We start from the raw sequence: 27636 nt of genomic DNA, 5'->3' as shown, positions 1-27636 counted from the left end.
GCCCCAGACTTCACTGCCATACAGGAGCATTGGGGTGATAATACTATCAAAGATTTTAAGCCAGGTGGTCACTGGTGCTTTGAGATGACACAGGGGTCTTCTGATGGCAAAGAAGGTTTTAAACACCTTGTCTTTCAGCGTTTCTATAGCTTTATAAAAGCTCCCTGACGGGCTGATTTCTATTCCTAGGTAGGTGTATCTGTTGGTTTCTGATAGTGGACAGCTGTTTAGCTGGAATGTCTGGCTGCTTTCTGGTTTGTCTTCTGGAACACCATGATGTTGGTTTCCTTTGGATTTATGGGCAATGCCCATGTAGTGCTTAATTTCTTCAGAATTTCCAGGTTATCTTGGCAACCTTTCTATCTATCTATCTATCTATCTATCTATCTATCTATCTATCTATTATACTCATTTCTATCTATCTATCTATCTATCTATCTATCTATCTATCTATCTATCTGTGTTATATTGAACTTGAGTGCTTGTGCTCCTTATGCAACCCCTTTGTTAGTCTGTGGCTTGAATAATCTTGTTAGGATACATAATTCTTAGAACTGATAAGATAAAAGGCTGAACACATTGTCATGACCTGGAAATTTTAGCAAGAACTTTGTGCCTCCCTCCTCTAAATACCGATGGACTGTGGGAAGGAAGGTTGCAGAATGAGGGGAGGGGAGTCTTGACCTGCATGAGAAGGACCCCTGCTGACATGGCCAGTTTGACCCATTGAATGGCCTGAATTCTATAAATGCTGCTTTATCCTTTCTTGAAAGGAACAAGATAGCATGGCCTAAATGCCTGGGTGTGCTTAAATAGGCAACTATGGGACGTTTGATTTGAAGCTGTTTGAAATCTGAGCTCGCTGAGCAACTCTAGGTCACCTGCATTACTCCATGGGGATAGGCTGGGGTCTCCTCAGAAATTGCCCATCAAGAACTTGCAGTAGGGATTCCTTTGTTTGCCAGTTGGCCCCCTGCTCTATATCACAGCCTATAATTTATTTTTTCCTCTTTAGCAATTCTTAAACATTATTTGAAAGAGCAAATGGCGCTGCTGAAAGGTTTGACAGCTTGACACACTGAGGATAGCTGTGATAGCTTGGGAGCTAAAATGAGGAACCCTGGCCCTTCTCCTGCTTGTTAGGGGCTCTGCGTTTTTTTGTTTTTTTTAAATAGTGTCTAGTTACTGTGCAGAGTTCTTGTGCTCCGAGCAATTTGACAGGCAATGAGTCTGCTTCAGTGATCCTAAATCCTTTTAGACTAATTTGTGAGAGCTGAAAAGAAAAAGAAAAAAAAAACAGCTAGCACCTTTATAGAAGCTGCGTAAAAAAAAAAGAAAAAAAAAAAGAAAATCAGGTATGGCCAATTAAAGAGCTATTTCAAACAATCATATCAAGACAAATGACTTTTAAATCCACGGATCACGCTAGAGACTGCAGACACGAGATAGGTGTGCAACCAACTCATCAGGGATTCAGACGACGGTGATGCCAGCCGGATCTGTGCATTGTAATGTTGCATATGGGCAGTGCAAATGCAAAAAAGATGAGCCTAGTCTGGCCAGAATTGCCACAGGCCATTTTTAAGAGCCTCTGGCCTCTCAGTCACTGGCCTGCTAAGTTAATTGCCACGCGGACTTCATGACACATGGGCAGATAATATGACATTTTCAGTTTCTGTCACTACCAAACGCCACAACGTGGCTAGCACTAGTTGCTAAGAAGCTGTCAGAAGCCATTAGCAGCTGGCCAAAGTTGCCCTGTGGCACTTCCTCATGGCATCAGCAAATCGAGTAGAAATCCCCCAGTGGAGCCTACTGTTATACTAATGAGGCTCTACGCCTGTTTACGGACTAGCATCATTTTTGTGATTATTTCCACCTTTTCAGCTTGCCTTCATAATTTGCCTTCATTTGGCAGCAGGGGGAAGTCAAAGTCAGGAATGAGGCCTCTGACAATTTTTCTCTCTCTCTCGCCTTGGAAGCTGCAACCATGTGGATGTTATATCACTTCACCTCCAGGTTACATTATGGATAACAGCTTACAACCATCCATTACGCCAGAGCATGCTCCACTCTAGAGGTGCAAAGTCTCCATGTATCTACGGTGGGGGTTGGGTTAGGGGCACGCTTGAATCTGCAATCTCCGAATCTCCAATTATCAAAACATTTCCTGACAAAATGTTCAGTTTGCTTTTTCTTTTTTCCTCTGTTTCTCTAAGTCGCATCGGACAAGAGCGAGGTTTATTGTTTTAGGCTTTTCCGAGCGCGCCTCGGTATTGACACTGGATTCAACGCATTTGCTTCCAATGAAAATCTTGTCTTAGATTACAGCTCAAGCAGAGTCATTTTCCTCCCAGATGGGAGCGAAGTAGCTGTATTTGCCTAAAAACAGTAGGAAGAACAAACTATGCATTAGACCCGGGCTGTTTTTTGGCTTGACCTAATGATGTAACAGAAACCTTTTATTTTGGGATAGGTCATTGCCAGAGATGGAAGGAGGGGATCTGGCCGCCGCTTGAAAGGTTTTCTTCATTGTATTTACATAAGTCTTCACTTACCAAAAATTCTGCGCTTAATGCTTCTGCTTTCATAAAGCAGAAATAAACAGGAAAGCTTCTGGTGAGTGTTACACGCGGAATGCAGAAAGGTTTTCCTCTCCTAATGGAGTATATAATTCAGGTGCCCTTAAGGCATGCTTTCAGGAATTCTTTTGCCTGAGGTAATGGGAAGCTAAGGCTGTTTTAAGGCCTTGATTATCTATTGATGCACAAAGCTTAATAAAAAGTCATGACGTACAGATTGTCCCGGAGATTTCCATAAATAATCAATTGCCTTTTTCTTATATTATTGCAACGTTAAGAGCAGGAGCGTTATGCCTTGCCATTCTAATATTTGTAACATGAACATGGTGCCGGACCCAACGTGGAGGAGGAGGAGGCTTCTAAAATATTCAAAAATGTTGCGCTCTTTAATCAACAAATATCTATTTCTTTTTCCAATGGCTCCTCTTTAGCATATAAAGTAGATTGGCTCATTGAAATGTTAAATGCAGATGATTTGCTTCGACGGATCTTTGCCTCTTTGATGCCGTTTTAGATTTTCATGGTTTTTGCTAAGAAAGAAGAGAAAAATCCCGTCACGAACAGAATCAGGTTTCACCTTGTGGTTTCACTATGATGGCTGCAAACGCGTCGCAAATTGACTGTAGATTTGGGGGTTTTCTCACATAATGGATTCCTAGAACTCCAGTTGGTAGAAACATGTGCCCACTAGCCCGGCATTCATTTACATATCATTTGCAGGTTTTCTTCTTTTTTTTTTTTTACACTTGAGATTTTCGGGCACTAATCATACCTCTGTTTATAATATGTGGATAATTAATAGAGATGTAATGAATGTGCAATGTGCATGAATTACTAAAGTCCTTAGCGGAATACTGATCTAAGAATAGGACCATGAAGAGAGTGTCACCTACTAAAGAAGTAAAAGAACGGAGCTTGTATGATAGCACAATATTTCCTACTATGTGGCCATGTGGTGCCACCTACAAATTCTCCCTAGAAATAATAGTGATATGGAAGGAGAATCTCTGAATAAAACACATGTATGTTTCATTTATCAGATACAGTATGGCTGCAAAGTCTTACACGTCCAACAGCTGACAGCCAAATGCTTATTCAGCTGACAGTTATTCCTCCTGATCCCCCCATAGACTAGCATTTAGCTACATGTGTTTTTAAAGGGGTTTTCCCATCTCAGACAATGGGGCCACTAGGATATCACTAGGATATTCCCCCATTGTCTAATAGGTGCGGGTCCCACCTCTGGAACTCCACACCTACACCGAGAACGGAGCCCCGAAAGTTCTGGAGGGTGCACTGCGCATGCACATATGCCCTCCATTAATTTTGAATGGGGCCGCCTCAAATAGCCCAGCACTGGCCCTGCTATTTCCATCAGCCCCATAGAAATTAATGGGAGCAGTGGCCACACAAGTGCGGTGTGCTCCCATTCAGTACTACATGGAGAGTGCTTGGAGGTGGCCGGACCCTGGGGGAACCTGGGGTCCTCCAGCCCCCACCTTCCCATACCATTCTCGGCATATCCTAGCGATATGTCCCCATTGTTTCAGATGGAAATACTCCTTTAATGGGGAGTAAGAAGTTGCCATGCTTGGGCATGTTGATATCCTACATGGCCAGTCCTTCCTTTCCCTGACATTTGCCATCAGGGGAGAGTCAGGATGTCCACTCCCCATTCACATTAGACGTTCAGCTGTAGCTGCCAAAATTGGTGAGTTGAGCCGACATAAAAGTGTATAGCTTCTCATATTTAAAGGGCTATATTGCAATTCTGTAGAACTTTTATGGACCTGTAATTCAGCAGGGTCCATGGACCCTAAAGGTGGCTATATACCTTCAATAGGTCTTGGCTGAATGCTCATTTGGCCAACAGGTATCTCACCCAATGCCCTCATAAACACACATGCTCATGCCAACCAAGCGAGCATATGTTTTCAATGGGGAGAGAGGAAAAAAACTACTGCTAGAAACCTCTAGCAGTGGTCCACCTCCTGGGAAAACAAAGTATTGGGCATTGAAAATTATCTACCAGGAGAGTCGAGAGCACCCATACACAGGGTGGGTTAATAAGACCATACAATGATCCTTCAAGATACAATTAATTCAGGATAAAATATTTTTTATTTACAATGTTTTTTCCTGGGCCATTGTAAGTTAAAGCTAGACTTAACATACAATGATTCAGACTAAGAATCAACCAATCTACATGGCCATTTATCTGGTAAAACACCTGTATTGGCTGTCTAGTAGCGCCTCTTTACAGTACAGTGCAGTACTACATGTTCTGTACTGCCATGTGTCCTTACCAGGATGACCTTCTCCTTTGGACGTCAGGCGAGGGCAGCTCCATGTTGAAGAACCTGTCCTCATTATAGAAAGTGGTTTACAGCTTACCGCATCTGCTCCTGACTGTTATATGTAAGGACTTTCTTTTTCCGTATTAGTTATCTACTTATGTTTCCTAAATTTTCATTTTCTCTTATCCTGGGATGACATTTTGGTGCTTTGGAAACAAATTACTAGTTTTCTATAGAGTTATAGAGTCAAGTTACAATGGTTTCGACTTACAATATTTATCCCGAAAAAATTAATATTGTAACTTGAGGGACCACTGTACTCTAATGTGTATGGCGGCCTTTAGTCCTTGAGTTGTCCTCATCTGCCACAGATTTTATCTTAAGCTTTTCTTAATTCCTATTTCTGGAAAAAAATATTGTTGCAACCAGTGTTGCCTTGCTCTCTCATGGGTTATTAGTACTGGATATTAAATGTATTTAGATATGTAATTAGGTAGGTGTAGATGTCAAGACCCTAGGAAATCCTAGGACCTGTAAAGGCAGTCATATTGGCTGGCATCTAGACAACTAAGAAACTGAATAGTGGTATTGGCAAGTTGACCGAAACAACTGGGATGCAGACTTGTACCTAAGCTTGGTGTACACAGTTCGGGTGTTTTTTCTCTTTCGTCACCTTATTAAACTCAATAGAGCTTATCCTATTGTCATCTATATTCTTCAGAGTATGTCACAGCTTCTATTGGCAGACTTGGAATATTCGCTAGCTTAGGACTTTCTACTCTGTGCTTGATTTTAAAGGAAGATTGTCAGTCTAACATTTGCTGCTTTAAAGATATTCTACATTTTTCAAACCAGCCTACCACAATACTTTTATAATTGCATGTAATTAAAAATGTTGTATGGCCACTGAGTTATTTCATAAAACATATCTGTATAGCGCCACCTGTTGTTTGCAGTTTTTCTAATTTCTCTGTCCTGCTCACTGAGATGGAAGCACATGCTCAGCTCCATCCTTTAACTGCCACCAGGGCAGCAGAAAGAAGACAACCCCTGATAAAGGACACACACCCGAAGCTGCCAGCTAGAAATAAATCAAGCTGAGTATTTAGACTCATTAGACTAACATCAGCAGGAACCACCTGTTTTGGTGGTAGAACTAATGTGTAATAAATGCTTGGCCAAAGTTAAGTTGACAGAAGTCAAGGAAAGATATTGAACATGCCCAATCCTTTGTTCCTTTGAGATAAGGAGCCGCCAGAGGTGTCTGGTAACAGCTTATTCTCTGCTCCATCTACCTATGGAGAACACATGCATGCTTGGCCAAACCGAGCATGCATGTGTATTGGGGTGGGAATAGCTATTGCTAGAATGAGCGCACAGCCGACAGTTGTTGACGATGTATAGGGCCTGGGTATGCACCTATGTTTATGCTTTGCATAGAAACATAGAAACATAGAATGTGTCAGCAGATAAGAACCATTTGGCCCATCTAGTCTGCCCAAAACCAATTGCAACCAATCGAATTTTATTTTACCATAACCTATGTATGTGTGTCAGATTTATTAGATACATTTTGCATAAAAATGCAGTAAACATTTCACTGTTTTTTACATTTCCGAACATTGTGATATGCATAGATATAGATGTCGAACAAATTACCCAGTAACCAAAATATGAATTCACTGTATTTGTACAGGAGACGGTTTGGACAACAGTGTAGCCTCACCGAGCACAGGGGATGACGACGACCCAGACAAAGATAAAAAACGTCATAAAAAGCGTGGTATTTTTCCTAAAGTAGCCACAAACATCATGAGGGCATGGCTCTTCCAACATCTAACGGTAAGTCCATCAGCTATGTAACACAAGAAAAAAGTTGCAAAAAAGTTCTTCTTTACTTTATGAGTAGTAAATTACGACATCTGACAATATATTTTGCATATTACTGCTGCCAAGCTTTGTCCTCTGGTTGTTGTGGCTCTTTTTCTTTCTAAGTGGAAACTCATACATTGTCAAAGTGAACCATTTCCTCACCCAAAACATGGTGAGAAGTAGACAGATCCCCTGTAGAATTCCCAAAAGGTTTTATTTTAGAAGGGCGAGAATGTCCTTTAGAAGGACCTGTCACCTCTCCTGACATGTCAGTTTTAGTAACCACTTACATTCCCCAATAATAACAATTCTGAAGCATCTATTCTTATGGCTCCATGTTGTGCCATTCCTATATTATTCCTGCTAGAAGTTATGAATCAACTGCTAGCAGTTTGCAATGAAGGTCCAGATGGGTGTTACCAGTTGAGGGTGTGTCCCTACATAGTCTGACATTATCCAATAAGAGCTGCAAGTTTCAGACTGTGCAGGGACACTCCCCTCCAAAACTGGTAATGACCATTTGGACCTTCATTGCAAACTGCTAGTATTTCTTCATAACTTCTATCAGGAATAACACAGGAATGACACAACATAGAGTCATAAGAATAGATGCTGCAGAATTGTTACTACATGGGGAATGCAATTAGTTACTAAATAAGACATGTCAGGAGACGCGATGGGTGCTATTTAATTATTTCCTAATGTGTATAAAGCAGGGTGATGATAGCCTGCATATAAGCGACTATTGTGAAGCTGTGATCATTTGGGGGAGACAATGGAAAGACAAGGAATATAGCAGATTTATTATCTATTATTCTTTCTAGAAATGTATGATTCAATTAGCAACTGGGTGATTTCATTACCCTTATTACCCCCTATTTTCCCCCTTTTTTTTGGCGGAACAGAACAGCTTACCCCTAATAGAACACTACTATCCGTGTCTGTTATGCGGACAATAATAGGACATGTTCTATTATTTTGCGGAATGGACATACGGAAACAGAATGCACATGGAGTACCTTCCAATTTTTTTTTGCGGACCAATTGAAATGAATGGTTCTGCATACGGTCCGCAAAAAAAATGGAGCGGACACGGAAAAAAAATCCATTTATGTGCATGAGCCCTAATCCTGCGGATAGGCCATTAATATTGATCTCCTTGAAAACCCTGTTAATTGCCACATGAGACCAACTTGATGATAATTATCGTCATGAGGATCTACCCATTCCCCTTTGCTTATGTCATACGTGAGACAATGATGATTCCTTTAAATCTCAAATTCCCCTGTAATATGCATTTAGCTTTTCTACTTCTAAGTATATATATATATATATATATATATATATATAGTGACAGCATGTAACATAATTCAAGTAAATCTACTCTGCCTACAACGTCAAGCAAAATACAGGAAATCCCCCTCGTTATCTCCACGTGCACATAACTGATACTCCGAGGTCTAGTACTGACAAACCCTGGCCTGTTTATATAGTAAGAGAACTATTAAACACATAAAAGATTTGTGGCAAAATGTGCTAAAGATAATGTAACAAATCTTGAATAAACACATAAAATGCAAGCTCTAAACTTATTTGCATTAGTATCACTATATGCTGCGACTGTTTACTCAAGTTCACGCCGCTCGTTTCCTCCATCCAAAAGGAAATCAACAATGTGTAATAATTTTTTTCCTGTGCTCTCCCTGGAGGCCACTAAAGCATAGTGCATTGTCTGAATTGGTTCTGAGTGGTTCATTGAATGCGCAGGTATTGCTGATTCAGACGGATTTCATGTACTCAATGAACCAATTAGTCTTTTAAGTCGTGAACCGCACAAGTGTTTATTCTTAGATGGAGGTGGCGTGAAGCCTATCTTTATTAACCTCTTTCTAGTTTTTAATACCCTTCGCCTATCCATCCGGTGAATTATTTATTGCGATATCTCTGGCGGGTTGCAAAGTTACGTCATAGAGAGCAACTGAAGAATGCACGGGTTCTCGCTATAATTTTGTACAGTTTAAAGGGGTGTATGGCTTGTACTCTTTGGGCCCTTGTGTTGAGATTCTCCATTATCTGGCTGTTATTGGTAGGGGTGCTTTCAAGGAAGTTCTCTAATGTGTTGTAGACCCTCAATGCAGAATTTTTTTTAAAACCCCACAATGGATCATTGGTAGTTTACATGCATCTTTTCGATGGATGAAGGATACATAAATCTCCCTTAAGGTTCCTTTCTCTAACCCCTTTCATGCATCCCTCATTTACAGGGACATTGCTTAGACAAACCTTCTCACACCGTTTCTGAGGCTGGTCATATGCTTAAGATAGATGTTGGCCGCAGGTTTGTTCAGTCAGCAACACCTAATACACGTGTGCTGAGCTTGGCCAAGCACGCGTGAGTTCTCAATGAGGAGAGGGGACTTATGCTAGCCATACAGATGAGATAGTTGTCGACTGAATGCTTGTTTGGATGACAGATATTTCTCTCGATCCTCCCATACATATGCATGATTGTAGTGAATTGAGAGACAAGAGAAAATCACTGCCAGAGGAGGCTCTTTCTGCTAACGAAAAGATGAGGCAGTTGAATCCAACCTGCTCAATCTTTATCTCCTTATCTACATCAGGTGTCAGGGAGAGTTGGGAGGCCACCACATACATTATCAAGAAACTGATGGGTTCAGATGTTACATACCTGATGTATATGAAAATTGTTTCTCAGCTGTGGACATGAAGATCGAGGATGTTGAAATGCTACAGCCCGATCCTTCTATCCCCTAATATCTGCTATTAGTAGATGGAGAGCAAGTTCTGCTGAAATTAATGAAATTTGTATGGCCAACCTTAGGTCAAGATTCGAGGGATACTATATCTCCTTATTGAGAGCACCTTAACAGAGTGAGGAGTCTTATAGGCCAAGCAATGCTCCTGTGCAACACAGTATCTCCATAAGGAGATATATAGTATCCCTCAAATCCTGACCTAGGCCTTTCACCCAGTTAAGCCAGTTCTCTATGCCCTGCATTGATAAGGAGCAATCACCCCAAAATAGCTGTCTGAGGATGAGGTGCTGTCTTGACTATAATCCTAAATTATATCTCAAGATCTGTGCAAAAGGTTGAATATTGATTTATAGGATAACAAGCATGATTTATAGGATTCATTAACAAGAACGATAATTAAATCTTTATCAAATTTTGATCCTGGAATATAACATATATGAGCTGTACAATGAGTGTCAAAAAAACTCACAAAACAAAAAAAAAAACAACACTAATAGGACAATGACCTTCAGGTTGCTCATTTCCTGCTAGTTAATGCCCTGAGAGGTTAAACTCAGGTCTTCTAAGAAGCACTAACTGCCATGAAATGTTCTCTCCATTTGTCACTATTACTTAGTCGATCAGGGGAGAGTTTCATATAAGTATCCATTATGTAGAGCTTTTAATTGACGCTACCTGATTTTTCAAGAGTATGATAATACCATGCGAAATGTAAATCTGGCCACTTTCATGTCATGCCACATTATGTTTTATTATTTTCAGGATCCTTTTTCCAAGTTCACAAGGCAAGCCTTTGAAAAATGTTCTGCAGATTATTATTTCAGGAGAAGGACTTGTACAGATGCATTCTGCTCTGTCTTGCCATAGTAACTGAGGCTTTCATGTAAACTCCAAACTGTTGCAGGAATTTAGGAATTTTTGTACGATGGCCATAGCCTTATCTTGCTCAGGTTGTGCTCCAGACTTTATATTATGTTCCTTGTTTGTTTGTTGGCAGCACGTTTATGCAAGTATTAGGTGTAGGACTTGAATGTCACATAATTGATAACAAGAAATGATTAACGGTGATGTATTTGCTTTACCCGTTGGATTTGTCTGCTATTTCCGACTTATATTCAAGTTGCAAGAAAATGTTAAAAAAATAGAACAAATATTTCATAAGCGTTGCACACGTTAATAGGTGTAATTTATAAAAATGAAATATATATTAAATATGTGATTATGTGCTACATAATTTCAGACTAATAGTGTCTGGGCACTAAAGGTCATAGACCTCTTTCTAACCACATGATGCTTTCTATTATGGTTAGTGATAAGTCATCAATATCATACCAGTTGGGGGTCCGACACCTGATCAGCTGTTTTTGGCAGCTGTCGGCCTCAGAAACTAAATAGTGGATGGAGACAGAAGCAGAAACTTCCAAGCTCAACTTCCTTTCACTTGAAGGCTACAGTAATGTGGCACAGGGTTACTTCCTGCTTGCATATCCGCCCACTGTTTAGTTTCCGGTGCCAGTGGCTGCTGATCTCTGGTGGTGTAGGATTTCAGACCCTTACCAACCTCATAATGGAGCATAGGTCATTAATATTCATAGCTGTAATACTGCTTTATGGTTTAAAGAGCACTATAACTGACAGAGGGGTTTAGGTCTGGAGCTCTCAGGCAAACATATACTTTATAATTCCACACCTAAAAACTTGTGGGAACCTGAATTGCCAACGCTCATAAACCTTTTGGCACAATTACCATGTAGTAAGGCCTCATTGACAAGGGTGTAACTGTTCATATTCTCTATTCTTGATATAACACCCAGACTCCTGCAGTTCTACTAAATTGACAGTTTCTATTCCAGACATAACCTATAAGCTAGTATGGTGCTAAAAATTTCAGTAGACCTTTGGGTGCCGGGTATTATCTCCAGAGTATGGACAGTTAAAAATGGGTATGGAGCAGCAATCTTGGTATACTACAACTCAGGGAGTCTGAGTGTTACATTGAGAATGCAACAAAATGGATCATCAAGTTTGGTTCAATAGAACAGCTGGAGATTCGGGAGTTGCAACCCGATTGTGGACAATTAAAATTGGGTATGACGCCGCAAGTTCAGTTTAGTAGAACTGTCAGTGGTCTGAGTCTTACATCCAGAATACAGATTGTTGAAACTGTGAGATTAGAAGAACCATGAGGGACCTGGAGATGGTTTAAGAACAAGTTTGGTGCTGTAGGTTTGGTTGAGTAGAACCACAAAGGATCTTGAATGTTAGATCTATAATATGGACAGTTCCTTTTAGTGGTATTGTGGGGGTCCTGGTGTTACATCCAAAATATAAAGAACCAAAAACAGGTAAAATACACCCATCTGTAGGAGGCCTAACACTTGCCTGGTACTAATGACCAGATGTACCGAAGATCTTAAAATGTTCATCATCTTCTAAGCGTTAAAGCCATCAAATAATGTTGATTCCTTTCCCTTTAGTTTCTTACAAAGGATCCACTTAAGCACTTTAACAGTTATTTTAGCTTCAAGTCTGAAGGCTTCTTCTTTCTGCGAAAACGCGTTTTTCTCACCTTCCTTACAAAAGCTCCAAAGTGTTAGAATATTTCAGGCAACCTTTAAAACATAACACAGTGTCACGGAGTCCTTTGTCTGAACGTTACGATTATGATCTACAATTGCCCGCCTCATTTGCAAGCGTTCTTTTTTTTTTTTCACTTCTTTCTTGTTTAATTTAACAAGAAATGAGTAGTAAATGAAAGCTGCTGTCTGAAATCCCACTGTGAGCCTGTTTTGCACTTGGCTCCCCTGTGAAAAGGCAATTTGTGAAATTATGTGATAGAGTAATTAGTTGAAACCAGGCCTCCTGATTGTTTGCTGCGCTTGTGTGGTGAGGAGGATCTGTTCAAAAAAATAAAAAAAATAAAAAAGATGAAGAGATAAAATCCGGTGATGATTACCTTGACGCTAAGCGTCTTCGTTTATTTGTAAACAGAATATTTAGTGACCACATAGGAAGCCGCTATAATCACCAGCTCGTAAAGAAACCACAGCAGTGCCTTTGGATTTATATTGAGCGCTCATGTAAAATTTAAGCTGGGAAGCCAGCCTCCCTGTTAATGTAATTAGGGTTTAATTTACCACCTTTTGCACACAGATGTAATAGGGCCTTCATATTTATGCAGTCTTTAGATACGTTGTAGAGTACCTCAGTGCAGTACTTAGCGTGCAGAAACAGGTGCGAGGCCTTTTATATTTCATTTTTACACGGTAAACACATTGTATTTCTTGGGAAATATTAACAGGAATTGGAAGAAAAACAATGTCAGCCGACAAGGTGGTAATGGACAGTTACTCTTTATGCGCTCATGTATTTGTCAATGGTTAAGTAAATTAAAGCAAATGCTAGGGGAATCAATAGGCTCGCAGAGTCTTGGTTGTGCCTCATAGACTCCAGGACAGAATGACAGATGTGGTGCATATGAACCATTTAAGTATTAATGCAAGAAAACCGCCTCACTGCGCAAGCCAAGAAAGATTCTGGTATAAGTACCTCCAAAGAAAATAATTAGCTCCGAGCTGGTTTGTGATTAAAGTTCCATCCAGTGTAGAGATTGTGTTTTTTGTTTTTATTTTTGCTTAGTTTTAGAGGTAGTGTTTATGGTATTGTAGTCAATAAAGGAGTGATATTACTGAGGCACAAGGCATGAAGGGCCTCATTATTCACCATTTTCTCTGATAGCTGTAGTGATATGACCAGGCGCTTAGAATGCAGTATGGCTGCCGCTACTTATCGAGATCATGAGGTTGGTGACTGATTGTTATTCCGACAGGGTAACACTTTGAAGGGTTTAAGACACAAACACAGCATGCAGTCCCAAAATTACATTTTGTCGACACAGAAGTAAAGATTCTGTTTTGCAAGTGTCTGAACAGAAGGCGCTCCATGTGTGGCTGGTGCTATTTTCATATTGTATAATTTGCTTTAAAAAAAAAAAAAAAAAACACTAGAGATTCAATAGCAACCTTCTTTATTTTAGAACATTTAATACCTAACTCATCCTGATCACAGGTTTGAACATTTTTGGATTTCTTTGTGCTATGTGAATACAAATGCATTCTTCAAAAATGTTTTTGGGTGGAGTTAGCAGGTTACACCTGATCCATGAGGCTTCAGAAGCCAGACTACATTTAACAAAAGGGAATATCTAAAGTGGACAACCCCTTTAAGGCCAGCCATAGACATGAGATAATGATCAGATACATACACATTTACAGTAATTTTGTACAACTTTGATCATATATGTAGGGATGCACAAACCAATAGAAGTTTGGGTTCGCAGTTCGGCCGAACTTCCGGTCAAAGTTTGGGTTCTCGACACGAACTGACCCAAACTCGAACCCGAACCCAATTGAATCAATGGGGACCTGAACTTCACTTTATTATTTTCCGTTATAACATAGTTCTATCGGAAAATAACATAATACTTAAACCAAAATGCAAAAGGATCACCTTTAGAGGCATTCCATCATAATAGAAGTCTATGAGAGCATAACGGATCCGTTATGCTCCCATAGACTGCTATTATGATGGAATGCCTCTAAAGGTGTCTCAAGTATTATGTTATCTTCCGATAAAACCATGTTATAACGGAAAATAATAAAGTAATTAAAAAAACACCTGAACACCGAACCTGGACTTCAGTGAAAAAAATCAGGGTTTAGGTCCGGGTACCCGAACTCACAAAGTTCGGTACGAACCAGAACTTTGCAGTTCGGGTTCGTTCATCCCTACATATATGTTTGGGCACCTTAAGTCTTTAAAGGGGTTGTCTCACTTCACCAAATGGTATTTATCATGTAAAGAAAGTTAATACAAGGCACTTACTAATGTATTGTGATTGTCCATATTGCCTCCTTTGCTGGCTGTATTTATTTTTCCATCCCATTATATACTGCTAGTTTCCAGTGGTTACGACCATCCTGCAATCCATCAGTAGAGGCCGTGCTTGCACACTATAGGAAAAGGCGGTTTCTGCCTGGTGGTAGTTGATGTGCTCTTTGTGTAAAGCGTTGGTCCAGGTGCGAGGTAGGAAGTATAGGTGCAGTGGCCGGCATATGGCAGGGTCTGTAATCAGGCCAGTTGTAGTAAATAAATACATCTTTCTTTACTAAAGTGCAGATAAGAGTAGTAGTACATCCATTAGTATAAAGACACAGTTCCTAACAAATCACAATGCAGTTCCTCCCCAATAGCTATGTATGGATAGCAGCAATGATGGGGGTTGTGGTAAATTCTTTCTCTTTCTGCAGAACCTTATGCATGCAACTAAGGTTCTTATAAACGTTTCTGTAATTTGTAGGCTGTGGGGTACAGAATTAAGATATGGCTGGCCAAACATTTCAAAGTGTGGAAGGGGGCATTGGTGACATTCACTCTCACATCACCAAAGTCTCTATCTGTCATGAACGAACACAAAACCTTGCTGTGTGACTCCAATGCGCAGTCTTGTAGATTCTGGACCTTCTAGTTGCCTCTCTGTCTTTCTGGAGTACTTTTACAATAGAGTATCTTGCTTGGTTAGCTTTAGTCTCAGAGATAATAGTTCTCTGAAACTAGTAGCACGTACCACATAGGTCCCCTGTCAGCACAGACTCTCAATTGACTTACTAACTAAGAGGTGGACCCTGGTCCATCTCCTAGCAACTAAAAGGGGTTGAGCCAAGGTGTTTTTTTCACTGAAGGTGTTAACCCTGACATTACTGTTAGGTAACAGGTGCTGCAAATGAACCTTCTCGGAATGTTTTTTCAAGGAAAAAAATATTAAACATAGCTGACTTCTTTCCAGACTATGATGGTATGTCATCAGTTGGCTAAAATGATCATTCTCTGTTTTACCCAATGAACGATCATTTTAGATGGAATAGTAAAGTTTAGGCAGGTGTGTATAGCCACCTTAAAAGGGGTTGGGCAATGCAAAGATATCAACAACATATATTTAGGATAGGTCATCAATATCAAATCGGTGGGGTTCCAACTCTGAGCACCCCTGCCGATCAGCTGTTTGAAGAGGTAGTAAATAAAAACTACCTGTGCGTCGTCTTATTTGCAGCAGCCGCACAATGGAAATAGAACTGTTCGTCCCATTCATTTGAATGGGATGCTCAATTTAATTACACTGAGCTGCCTCTATCAACAGCTCCTGCACAAGCGCGGATACCCTTTCAAACAGCTGATTGGCGGGAGTGCCAGGAGTCGGACACCCGCCGATCTGATATTGATGACCTATCCTGTAGATAGGTCATCAATATACTAGCACTGCACAATCCCTTTAATAGCCATAGACCCTTCTAATTGGTAATACACGAGCATAAACATATGAAACTGAACTGAGCATAAACATATAAAAAAGAGCAGCTCAGTCCTGTTTAGTTACCATGACATGAACGAGCAGCGTAGAAACCACAGAGTAATGTCAGGGTAAATAGCTCTCCCATGGAGATCTGTCAGATATTCTGCAATAACAATAAAAATGCTTTTCATGATCTTCCTTTGTTGAAATAGCTGTTTGATTTCCAACACTCTCTCTGTCATGTGAGCTAAATTCAGATTATACTCGGGCCTGAAAATTAATAGACAAATGGGCCGGTCACATGCTTTTATTGTAAGGCTGTGATTTTTTTTTCATTCCTGATGGAATTTCATTATTTTCTAAAGCTGTTCTCATGTGATCTAAGGGAGATTTAGTCACGAACATAGAAGAATAATTCTGGCAATGGCTGTAAAATGATACAGCAGGACTAATGATGATTTATCACAACTGCATCGCCAAGTGTTCAAGGTGCCAGGGAATAGGCCGCTAAGGTCTGTCAGAAGTGGGTAGTACTGTACTGACTTGAGTGGTGACAGACCCTTGTCACTTGGCCATGTCCAGTGTTGTCACTATGTCACTATGGTGAAAATATTCAGTGAGGAAAGTTTCCAATAGCATGTGGACAACCTACCCGAGACGTCCCCTTGTGCCAGCTTCCTTTTGGCCGCAGGGTCCTATGGTCAATAGGTTTTGTTTTTAAAATGGATCTGGACACTTAATACCAGAAATGGTGTACAGTGTCTGCATAGTTGGGTGCTTTTCCCATTGTGTGGTTGCCAAACTAAGCAGCTGGGCTTTTCAATAAAATAACATACCTCAATACTTCACTGGTGACTTTGTAACAAAGTTCTGTCTTGGCAGAAGGACTTACAGTGTGATGGAGCTTCTCAATCATTTAGTGTTATGTGGGTGGATGCCATTTTTGTGTTGCGACAATTCATAAAAACCTTGGAGGAGAATAGTTGGGCAGGAGTCACGCTATCTTTTTTTTTAGGATGTATACAATTGTGCTATGGAACCTAGGAAAAACTTTATTTTTTAGGATTTGGTGTATGTTAGCCGCCACCAATTTTCTTAAATAATTCTGAGTTTCATGACATTGGACTAAATGTTCTCTGCTTCAGACCAAAAGCTGAAAATCGACAGCACGATCCTTCTGTCCTCTGATATCTCATGTCGGTGGAGAGTTGGCTTATGTATATGGAAAGCTTGAAGGAATTTTCTGGGATTCATTTATTGATGACCGATGTTCAGGATAGGTCATCAATATATGATCGGTGGTTGGTCCTAGTCCTCTCACCCCTGCCAATCAGCTGTTTGAGGAGGCTGTGGCACTCTGGTGAGTGCAGTGGCCTCTTCCTAGGCATGTGATGTCACATTTATCGGTTGCATGGGCCAGTTGCAGCTCATATCGTTTGAAGTGAATAGGCCTGAGCTGCAATACCAAGCAAAGCCGCTATACAATGACTGGCACTGTGCTTGGTCAGCTGTGCAGAGGCAGAGTGCCTCACCCTCTTCAAACAGCTAATTGGCAGGAGTGCCAGGTGTCAGATCCCCACTGATCAGATATTGATGACCTATTCTCAGTATAGGTGATCAATATAACAGAAAACTCCTTTAAAGTGTAGCTGTACTTTCAAAAAACTTTTGATATTTCATAGTGAATTATTTTGATTTGTGGGGGCCCAAATGTTGAGACCCCTGGTGTTTGCCAAAATGAGGTATTAGAAGTGCTCAGACAGAAAGCTATCTCTCCTTGCTGCTGAAGATGGACTGGAGACAAGACGGGCTCATACACTTTTTATTGAGCATGTTTCAGCAGCAAGAAGAGACAGCGCTCTGCGTGAACGTTTCTAACCTCTCATTTTACTGGTGAATGAGGGTCTCAGCACTCGGACCCCGCACTGATCAAAACCTTTGAAATGCCACTATCAAAAAGCATATCAAAAGTTTTTTGAAAGTACACTTACACTGTAAACATTTTTCTTCTTTTGAACTTTGTATTGCATTATTTTAGTATTGTTTCCTATAATAATTTTAAGTGTCTGATATCTATTGAGCTATAGAACAAAACACAGAAATTTTTATTGTGAGTCATCAACTTTTTGCCTTTATGGTGATGAAGATCTGCCGGATTATGGTAACCATTATGTCTTTCCTTCTGAAAGACGTTAAACAGTTAGCATTCAATATGGGTCCTGCTACTTTTTATTTGTTATGTTAACTCTAATCTTGCAGGACCATGGTGCCTTTTTAACTAGGTCATCTGTTTTGTCTGGGACATTAAGGATCAAAGGTCATTTGGAATCCAGAAGTCATTAGTCAGTGGCTGCTCTGTGCTGGATCCCCAGGATGCCAACTCACTAGTCACCCATGGCAACCTGGGTAAGACATGCTGTGCCGTCCCTGTCTTGGCAGGATGCCTATTTTTTTTTTCTTTAATTCTTGTTTGAATTGATAAGCAATGGAGCAACTACACTCGGAATGACAATAGAAATATGGACACATCCATCACAAATGTATGCGACAAAAGAAAAAAAGCTTTAAGCTGGAAATGTGACAGCAGGAGGAACATCTTAGAGAAGTCATTTTAGCAAATTCTATCTATTTGCAGAGCGTGACGATCATCAGGGCAAGTTCCCATGCAATTTCAGAAGTTGGTAAATACTTGTATTGATTAGCATTGACCATAACCAGGTTTATTTCACTTTCACTTCGACACTACAGAAAGCCATTATGCTGTGAAATAGATAAAAGGCAGATCCTAGTGAGATCACTCACTTAGTCTTTATTGAGACCTAATGTCCCCCAAACCTCCACCATGCCTTGCAAACATCATCAATTACAAGAATGACAGGCTCCTGGGAATCATGCTAAGATGTTTAACTAGGGAAGTCATGTTGCTGGGGAAAAAAGTCCTGGAATGTAATGACATGCACAGGAAGTATTCATGAAATGTTCTATGTCTCTAGAAAATGCATGTTGTACTCAAGTGACATCCAGGGTCACATTTAGTAAAATTAAACTTTCACTTTAACTTTATTAAAACGTATTGTACATATGATAAAAACCATATTATTAATATATTTTGTTTTTATTTTTACTTTTCCTAGTGAAATATGTTTTTTAAATAAGTTCAGATGTGCATTGCAATCTGTACATTACTGTGTACTGGTGTCCCGATTCCCCTGGAGCTGCACTGAGCTCTGTACAGGCAGGAGCATACATCGCTGTGCCTGCCTGTACCAGCGCTGCTTTTCTTAAGCCTCACATAGATATGTCTAGAAACTCTGAGATGTTTGATCTGTCACCTCTGCCGATTCATTTTGTTAGGACAAAAAAAAATTGTATATTATAAATATGCGTTTTATGATATGTGCAATAGGTTTTAATAGGTTTTAATAAAGTTAAAGGGGTTGTCTACAAAAGATATTGTTCACTTTTCAAACCATCACCTGGATCTGAATACTTTTGTAATTGCATGTAATTAAAAATTTTGCATAGCTACTGAGTTGTTCAATAAAATGTATCTGTATAGCGCCACCTTTTCTCATTTCTTTGTCCTGCTTGCTGAGATGGCCGCACATGCTCAGTTCTATCCTTCAACTGCCTCCTGAGCTGTGATAGGCAGAGCATGGACACACCCCCATAGCTGCAGCAGAAAAGACACTCCCCTTGAGCTGTCAGCTTGATATAAATCTAGTAGAGCAATTAATGGGGAGATCTCTGGATCCATGTGAGGTAGAGGGCGGGTTCTAGATTTGTTAGAAAGAGATTGTCATGTACTATATTATGTTTGATTTTGATAAGGTAACATTAAACAGAGAGTTAAATTATGATACATTGTAAATTCATGGACTTTCTTAATGCAAAATTAATTGGAATTAAAAAAAATTTAGGGAGGCTGTCTGAGATGTTCTTAATGCCTCGTAGGACTAGCTCAGCTGAATGTAATGATATCTTTCACTTATCAATCATTATAGAGAAAAATACTTATCCATATGCAAATGAACATTCAAGTGCACTGAGGGCGGGCCCAAGTGACTGTGTGCACCCTTGCTCATCCCGCTTCCTCTGCTTGGGTCCTGAAATTCATTTTCAGGAACATTTAAAAAAAAAACTTAGATATCAGATGTATACTTAATTATATAAACCCTTAGAGGGTGCTTAGTTTGCTGTCATGCCATCCAGTAAAATGATGGAGACCATAATGAAAACTTGATGAACACCATCCATGATCAATGAAGACATAGACTACTGTTGTTGTCCATCATCTGACGAATCTGGCACTTCCTTCATGTTCAATGTTCTGCTCATCTACCAGAACAATGGAAATGCTTAGTGGAAGCCTAGCTCTAATGAGAATGAGCCCTAAAATGTCCTTTATATGCCAGTTCAGTCTAGTATATTGATGATTTGATCATTTGTCTGCACATTTTCAATGACAGTGATGTGTATGGTCAACTTTACACCCCTTAATTGAAATTATATATGTTGTTTTTTGGTTTGAGACTATTACCGCAATGGCCACTAAATGCAAAATGTTGCACCTAATCCATTGAATCTCATTCATTGGCTTCTTATGGAATCCCATGTTTAGTTGTTTTTACCAGTGACGAAGCACTAGATCATAAGTCAGGAATGTGTGAAATGAAGAAGCGGTTGCTTCAAAGGGAATAACTATCATAACTAACTGGTAGAGATGAGAAGGTGGAACTTTCACATGCCGCTCTCCCTTATCTTTTGTTTCTTTCTTCTTTGTCTATTATTTCTGAACCTTAACTATCCACATACTGAATGGAAAATCTATATAAAGTCCATCAAAATGGATGATTCTAATCAAAATGATCATGTTCATTGAGAAAATTCAACAATAATCAGTAGTAGCTGACTGGTAACAGAAGTCGGCCATGTTGAACCTTTTCATTAGGTAGTCACTTGTCCTTGACACTATATGATAGTGTTGGCCGTTTCATGAATGAACTTTCTGTGAAAGAACATTTCAAGTAAAAGATTATTATCCACTGAACATGTATGGCCAGTCTGGAAGTTTTTAATGGCCAATATTCAGTAAAATCTTTATGGCTGCATTAGCATAATCGCCATTAAGCAGACAATTGTTTGTTTAGTGGTTGTTTGGCTGCGAACCTACATCCATCTAATGTGTATGACCACTTTAACATGGAGGTGGGGAGATGGGATTATGCAGGGAAAAAAGATGTAAATGTAGATAAATTTAATGTACAGTATACTATAGCTGAACAAATCCATTCTAAGCAAATCAGATACAAATTTTGTAAAAAATTCAACTTGCATCCGAATCTGAATTTTAGGTGATTTGATTAGGGCAAATTTGATGAGAGGGAAAGAGAGAAGTGAGAGGCTAGAGAGAAAAAATCCCAGGAGACCTCAGAATATCATACACAAATTTTCAAGTGAATTGGAACACTTGATTTGGGTAGAGAATCAATTCGGACAAGAATAGAATTGGTCAACCATTTTCTTCTTCTCTAACATATACTGTACATTAATTTTAATAATTATATGACTTTTACTTGTAAGGCAAAAGGAATATGGAAAACTATAACCCCCAATGACTGGTTTAGATTGACAACTTAGAGATATTTGTTTAGTCAAAAACTAAATAATTTTTACTTGTAGACTTCACCGCTTTTCTACATGGTTTATGCTTTTAAATGTTGGATTTTCAGAGTTGTATGTGTATTATTTTTGAACTTGTCTATTGTAGTCATAATTTGATTATTATTTTCTACTATGTAACGTTAACTATACTGGTAACATGATACCAGAAAGAATAAGTGATCTTTTCCTACACATGTGGACATATATCTTACTGGACTTCACACTTGTGTACTTGTTTAACTGGGAGGTAGATTGATGATGTTTAGTTTCACCTCTAAATAAACAGTGGGAGACAAGAAGCTAAATTAATGGCCTTTCAGTTATATCAACCCAAGGGACTAATGTGAATAGGAGGTTACCAAAACAAACAAAGATGGTATTTCATCCTGTTATCTCTAAGCAGCTTGTGATTCTCAAACAGCATCCTAAACCTTCTAGCTCAAGAGGCAGTGGTATCAATAATGTACTTGTACATGTTTCAGTAATTTGTGACAAATTGATGAAAGGCACAAAACATTTGTTGCAGCTCAAAATGGGGGAAAGCTTCTACTGCTGGCCTGGTGCAAGAACTGGCTTCCATAGTTTACTATGTAATGATGTCATTTGACACTTAATACAAGAGCCCCAATGTAGTAAAATATAAAATTTAAATCAGATAATGGAGCCAGATCCAATATTTTTACTTTTTATGGTTTCTTTACACCTTATTTGACCATGGTATCATATTAAACTTGAAGGCTAATATAGTTCAAAGCTTGAAAGGAATCATATATATGACAGCATATAAATAAACACACTATGCGTTTTTTCCTTGCCCTAAAGGTGATGCATTTTAATAATGTTCTGATATAGAAAACAGTGTCAATTGAGAGATCAGCACTTAACAATTATTGACACAAAAACACATAAGGGGGAGATCGGAGGGTGTCTGAAGAAGTCTCTAGGGCCACCCAAACATGTCTATCTCTAAAAAATAAAGACAAATAAAAGTCCTCCATTTAGGACCGCAAGGCAATGTCATCCCAATGTTGGAAAGTCAGCTCACAGCTACTTGGTTATTGCGGGCATTTCTGCCCTTGTCGTTTGGATTACCGTTGTGCCACGCGTGCAGTTACACAATGAGTAAAGATGAGGGTTATTTCTAGGACACATAATTGAACATTAATACTCGCTGACACTGTCGCAGAAATGATATGTCAACCTGACAGGCCCTATGTGCTTACATCTGCTGATTGGCTGTAGACGAATGGGATGTTTGTCAGATCAGTCCTGGGGCCTCAGTACTGTGGAGCCATGGATGATACAGCCATTAATCCTGTGCTGCCATCTTTGCTAGACAAATCTTTAACCAATTTGATGCCAAATTAGGTTTAAAGTCATACATTGTCAAATGGCTGTTTAAGACCCCACATGGTGAACAACAGGCTTTTGTTTTCATGAAGGTTTTGACATATATGGCCATTTATTATCATCGAAAAGCAAATCCAATTATTGAAACATGATGATAATGTCCTTATATTGTGTTATGTATAATCCTTGGTCTAAATAAAGATAATACTTATGTTTTAATTAACAAATTCTAATTAATCATTGATTTTGAGCATAGCGTAGCAACCTTGACAGGTGTTTCATCCTTTGTCCCCCCAAGTTTGCAAAAATTAAAAAACAAAAACAATGCCTGCTTAATTGGCATTTATCTCACTATGGTTCTCCAGAGACCTCATGAAATGCTGGTCTATAATTGGCTTCTGAAGACCTATATTTGGCATCTTTGTGACTATGCAAAAGAGTTGCATGTTAACCCCTCTAGATGCCGAGTTGTCCATAGCCATCCATTGACTTAAGCTTTTTTTTTTTTTTTACTGAATTTACGCCTGAAGCGAACAGCTTTTTAGAGGGAAATCAGTAGGTACTAACCATATTGGTAATTATTCAAGCACGGTTTCCTCTAGCTCAACTTGTTTATAAAATGAGACCCCGGAGATGATCCATTTTCATATATTTTTCAACATTGGTTTTTGAAAACTCCCAATTGCACTTTACCCATGAAGAAAAAGCTTTCATCTGTAAAGATCCAGTTTCTCTTTGTTATTATAGCAAATGAAGCTATTAAGTACTGGTTTATGCCCCTTGCTTGTCAAGCTCATCACATTCTATCATTAGATTTACATTTTTATTTAATTGGAAGAGTCATATCTGAAAGCTTTATGTGTAAAAAAAATATCAAAATGACTATTATTTTTATGACTTTCAAAGTCACATGTGCTTCATATAGTGACAGAGATTGCTGCAGGAAAGAGAAATTATTCCTGCTTTGTTACAGTAGAATGACAATGTAAAGAACCTCACACAGCCAAATAAAGACCTGAAAGATTTTAATTGATAGACACCACCATTTTGTACCATTAGAACCGTGTAACTAGTCAGGCTCAAAGAAAATATATCCAATGTACTGATGTCTGCATTTAGAAAGAACTGTGAAGTAACTAGGTTAAGATTTACTTATTATAATCCATTATCTAGAAAAGATATTGAGACAAGAGCTGACAACTTTTCTTTGATAACACTATGCCACCTTGCCCTCCTATATAGCCCCTTTGGCTTTTTTAAGTAACTGTGGGTTATAGATGATGTAAAGTGACATCATGGTGGGTGCCATCTACTGCTTGTGAGGCCAGTGTTTTGAATATGACACACCAAAGCATTGACTCTTAAGTAGGATTCTACCGAACTGGCCATGGTTTCTCCAGAATGCAAGCATCATCAAACAAATGCCACCTTCATAATAAGGATGACAGTCTACATTCAACCTACTCGAAGATGTTTTTTGTGTGAGCAGATAAAGCATCCAACAGTTCTCAATAAAATATAGGACTGACCAAAATCTACAGTAAGCATTGCTAGCCCCGACATTGAGCTTTTTGAGGAAGGAATGGAGATTCCCAGCAAGGCAAAAATGTTCAAGAGCTCCCTCTTGGTAAAAAAGTTGGAAATGATTGGTCTAGGGAGATTTTTCGGGACCACAGATATAAAGCTTGGAGGTCATTTGCGGAATAAAATGATATCCTTAAGGGCCCTTTACACAGGGGTGGAGAATCGCACAGGTTATCACTAACGAGTGTTCATAGTAACACTCTTTAGCGATGATTGGGTGCTGTAAATGTACCGCCGATTATCTGGTAATCCGATTGTTTGTGCACATGCAAAAATTATTGTTTACCGGCAGGAGATCGTGCCATGTAAACATAATCTCGTGCTGGCAAACAAGTTCTTTTGTAGAAGAGCGATGGCATTAGCAATTGTTGCTCCCCATACTCTGGAGGAGATCACTGCATGCAAATGCAGTGGTATCCTCCACTAGTGATCAGCAAATTGTCAGGAAAGAACGCTTCCTTCCTGACAATCTGCTGTAATATTGTCCCGTGTAAAGGGACCTTTAGGCACCCGCTGTATTCTAGTCAAACCATTATCTGGTATATCTATCCTTTATTTTATTTTTTATCAGATAATTTTTATTAACGATTTTCCATTTATACAAAAATAAACATGGAATATCAGCAGTGAATACAATAATGGGTACAAGTAATCTATTTGGACCTGTAGAAATTTATCTAGACATTTTCCAAAAATAATAGTACAAGTTACATGTCAAGGCCCATTCATCCATATTTTAATATTAACAGTAACTACCCCACCCATAAACTATCCCACCCACCCCGGCGATGAAACGGGCAAAGCAACCACAATAAAGGTATATTGTATTGGAACACCAACAGACAAACTCTTGATACACTAAGTATGGGCTTCATGTCCAACCGCATTAAGACATTATTACCTATCCACCTCCATGCCAAATCTACACACCTATTCTCCATTCTACATTGTGGGATTCATATGAGGAAGTCCTGCATCTACACTGATCTCTGCGACCTTACTTCCCGAAAAAAAGTTCCACAGCAATGAGCCCTGTTATACCACAATGGACCTACATTCAACCCATTTGTCCCATATTTTGTTAAACTTAGCCAGGCATTGCCTTTTAAGATAAACATCCTTTTCTAGGTGAAGGATCTCGGTCATTCTGTTAAAAAATTCAGCCCTAGTTGGGGTCTAAGCCAGTGTTTAGCTATCAATTTCCTGGCCTGAAAGAGCAAGCGCTGCACTCTGGTGCATGAGTGTTGGTTTTGAATGTCCAATACTCCCAGTACACATGTCCTCGGACCTGGCGAAACCGCAACCCGATAGGCGTCTTTGATATCTGCTAGCCCACCTGACCAGAAGTTTCCAAGCCCTGCACACTCCCAGAACATGTTCAGCAAGAATGCAGGACTTAGTCCACATCTAGGGCAGGAAGCATCATTCCTAACACCAATCTTGAACAGAAATGCCGAAGTTCTATAAACCCGGTGGACAAGAAACAACTGGGACATACGCTGGCCCTCACATAAAGATAATTGAGGCGTCAAGGTTAAAACTGCCTTGCATTGGTCTTCTGATATTGGGCCAACCTCTCCTTCCCACCTTCACTTGACCACTAATATATCTTAGTAATATTAACAAGAGCCCCCCCAATCATGTGCCAGTAATAAGAGTCCCCCTATCATGTGCCACCAGGGGACGAGGGGGGCCCCTGGTGGTAGAGCATGGAAAGGCTCCCTGTGTGCTCTTTCAATGGCAAACGTGTCCTTGCCAAATTTAAGGGTTAGCCAATCTTCAAAAAATGCAACTGGGTCAGTCCCTTCTGTTTTTCGGGGACCCCAATCAATCTAAGGTTGTTTATCCTTGACCTATTTTCCAGGTCATCAGTTTTAGACATCAGTAGTGTCACATTATGTATAATTATGCCGAGACCCCTTTTCACAGGGGGCAATTGATCCTTGATGGTGCTCACTCTATCTTCGACCTCTTTGATCCTCTCAGGGACCTGCCTAAGATCTTGCCTGATGAGGGAGACATTTTCTTGCAAGTTGCCCATGTGTATAGTGAGAATAGCCAGTGAACTGCTGCAGTGCTGTACAGCTGCAAAGATATCTTTAATTGTGGGTTCTACTCCATCAGTAGGAAAGTGGTCAAGCTTCATAGGATTATCCTCTGTTGCACAGGGAAGAGCCTATTGATCTATAGCCTTTTCCCTCTCTGATTGCTGAGCCACCATCTTGGGGACCTGAGTCAGCATTCTCAGAGGGGTTTATGGATGTTCCCCCACACAGTTGGTAGGGGGCACTGAGGATGAGCTGAGGATGAGCGGGGGCGATTTTGCCCAGATGGGCCATAACCTCTGCAGCTCTCACCTCCGCGGCTCTCACCTCCGAAGCAGCACAATCTTGCCTCGGAGGTGCAGGAGTCCCGGCGTCTCTCTGCTCCTCCTCTTACTTTTCCACGCGCTTCATGTCCGCGCAGGCGAGGTCCACCCACCCAGAAGAGTATTCTGAGGGCCAGTCAGGCTGTTAGCTAGCAATATAGCAGGAGGATTGAGGATGATTGTAGGAGGCAGGACGGGAGCCTCTCAGTATCGCGTCCTCTTGCATGCCTGACCAAGCCACGCCCCCATATCTATCCTTTTTTGAGTGACTGTGGCTTATAGATGCTGTGAAGAGACATCATGGTGGTCATCTACTGCTTGTCAGGCTAGGATTTTTAATATGAAGCTTTAAACCATTGCACCCAAGTATGCCTCTGTAGAACCCTAGTGTTCCTAGGAACCTGCTATCGTCAACATTGAGCCTTTTTTTTTTTTTAAAGAAGGAATGGAGATTTCCCAACAAAACAAAATTGTTCAACGGTTCCCTCATAGTAAAAAAAGTTGGAAATCTCTGGTCTAGGGAGATTTTTGGGGACCACAGATATAAATCTTCAAGGTAATTTTCTGGATAAAATGATAGCCTCAGGCACCTCTTGTATTCTAGTGAAACCATTATCCGGTATCTCTATCCCCTGGTCAGGTCTGTAAAGTATTTTAGTAATTTACTGATACAAATTACACAGTCAAAGAGAGCAATGTAAGTTTACATGACTGAAAGTTTTCCCAATTTCATAAAGGAATTCAGTGTGCCTTACGAGACTAGTACTTGCCATATGGTTAGAGCTATTAA

The 27636-nt window shown here is 39.8% G+C and overlaps 1 protein-coding gene across 2 annotated transcripts in view; it reads left to right on the top strand.

Moving 5' to 3' along the window:
- MEIS1 (Meis homeobox 1) overlaps positions 1-27636 on the top strand; it is a 130161-nt gene that overhangs the window by 56166 nt on the left and 46359 nt on the right. For both annotated transcript variants that reach the window (XM_044288862.1, XM_044288863.1), the window contains exon 8: positions 6576-6721. In XM_044288862.1, the coding sequence (XP_044144797.1) occupies positions 6576-6721 (146 nt within the window). The remainder of the gene's footprint in view (positions 1-6575; positions 6722-27636) is intronic.

The sequence above is a fragment of the Bufo gargarizans genome, chromosome 4, assembly GCF_014858855.1.
Source record: "Bufo gargarizans isolate SCDJY-AF-19 chromosome 4, ASM1485885v1, whole genome shotgun sequence".
NCBI classification, from domain to species: Eukaryota; Metazoa; Chordata; class Amphibia; order Anura; family Bufonidae; genus Bufo; species Bufo gargarizans.
Note: the sequence above shows the minus strand (reverse complement) of the source record. Positions and strands in the feature narration are given on the sequence as shown.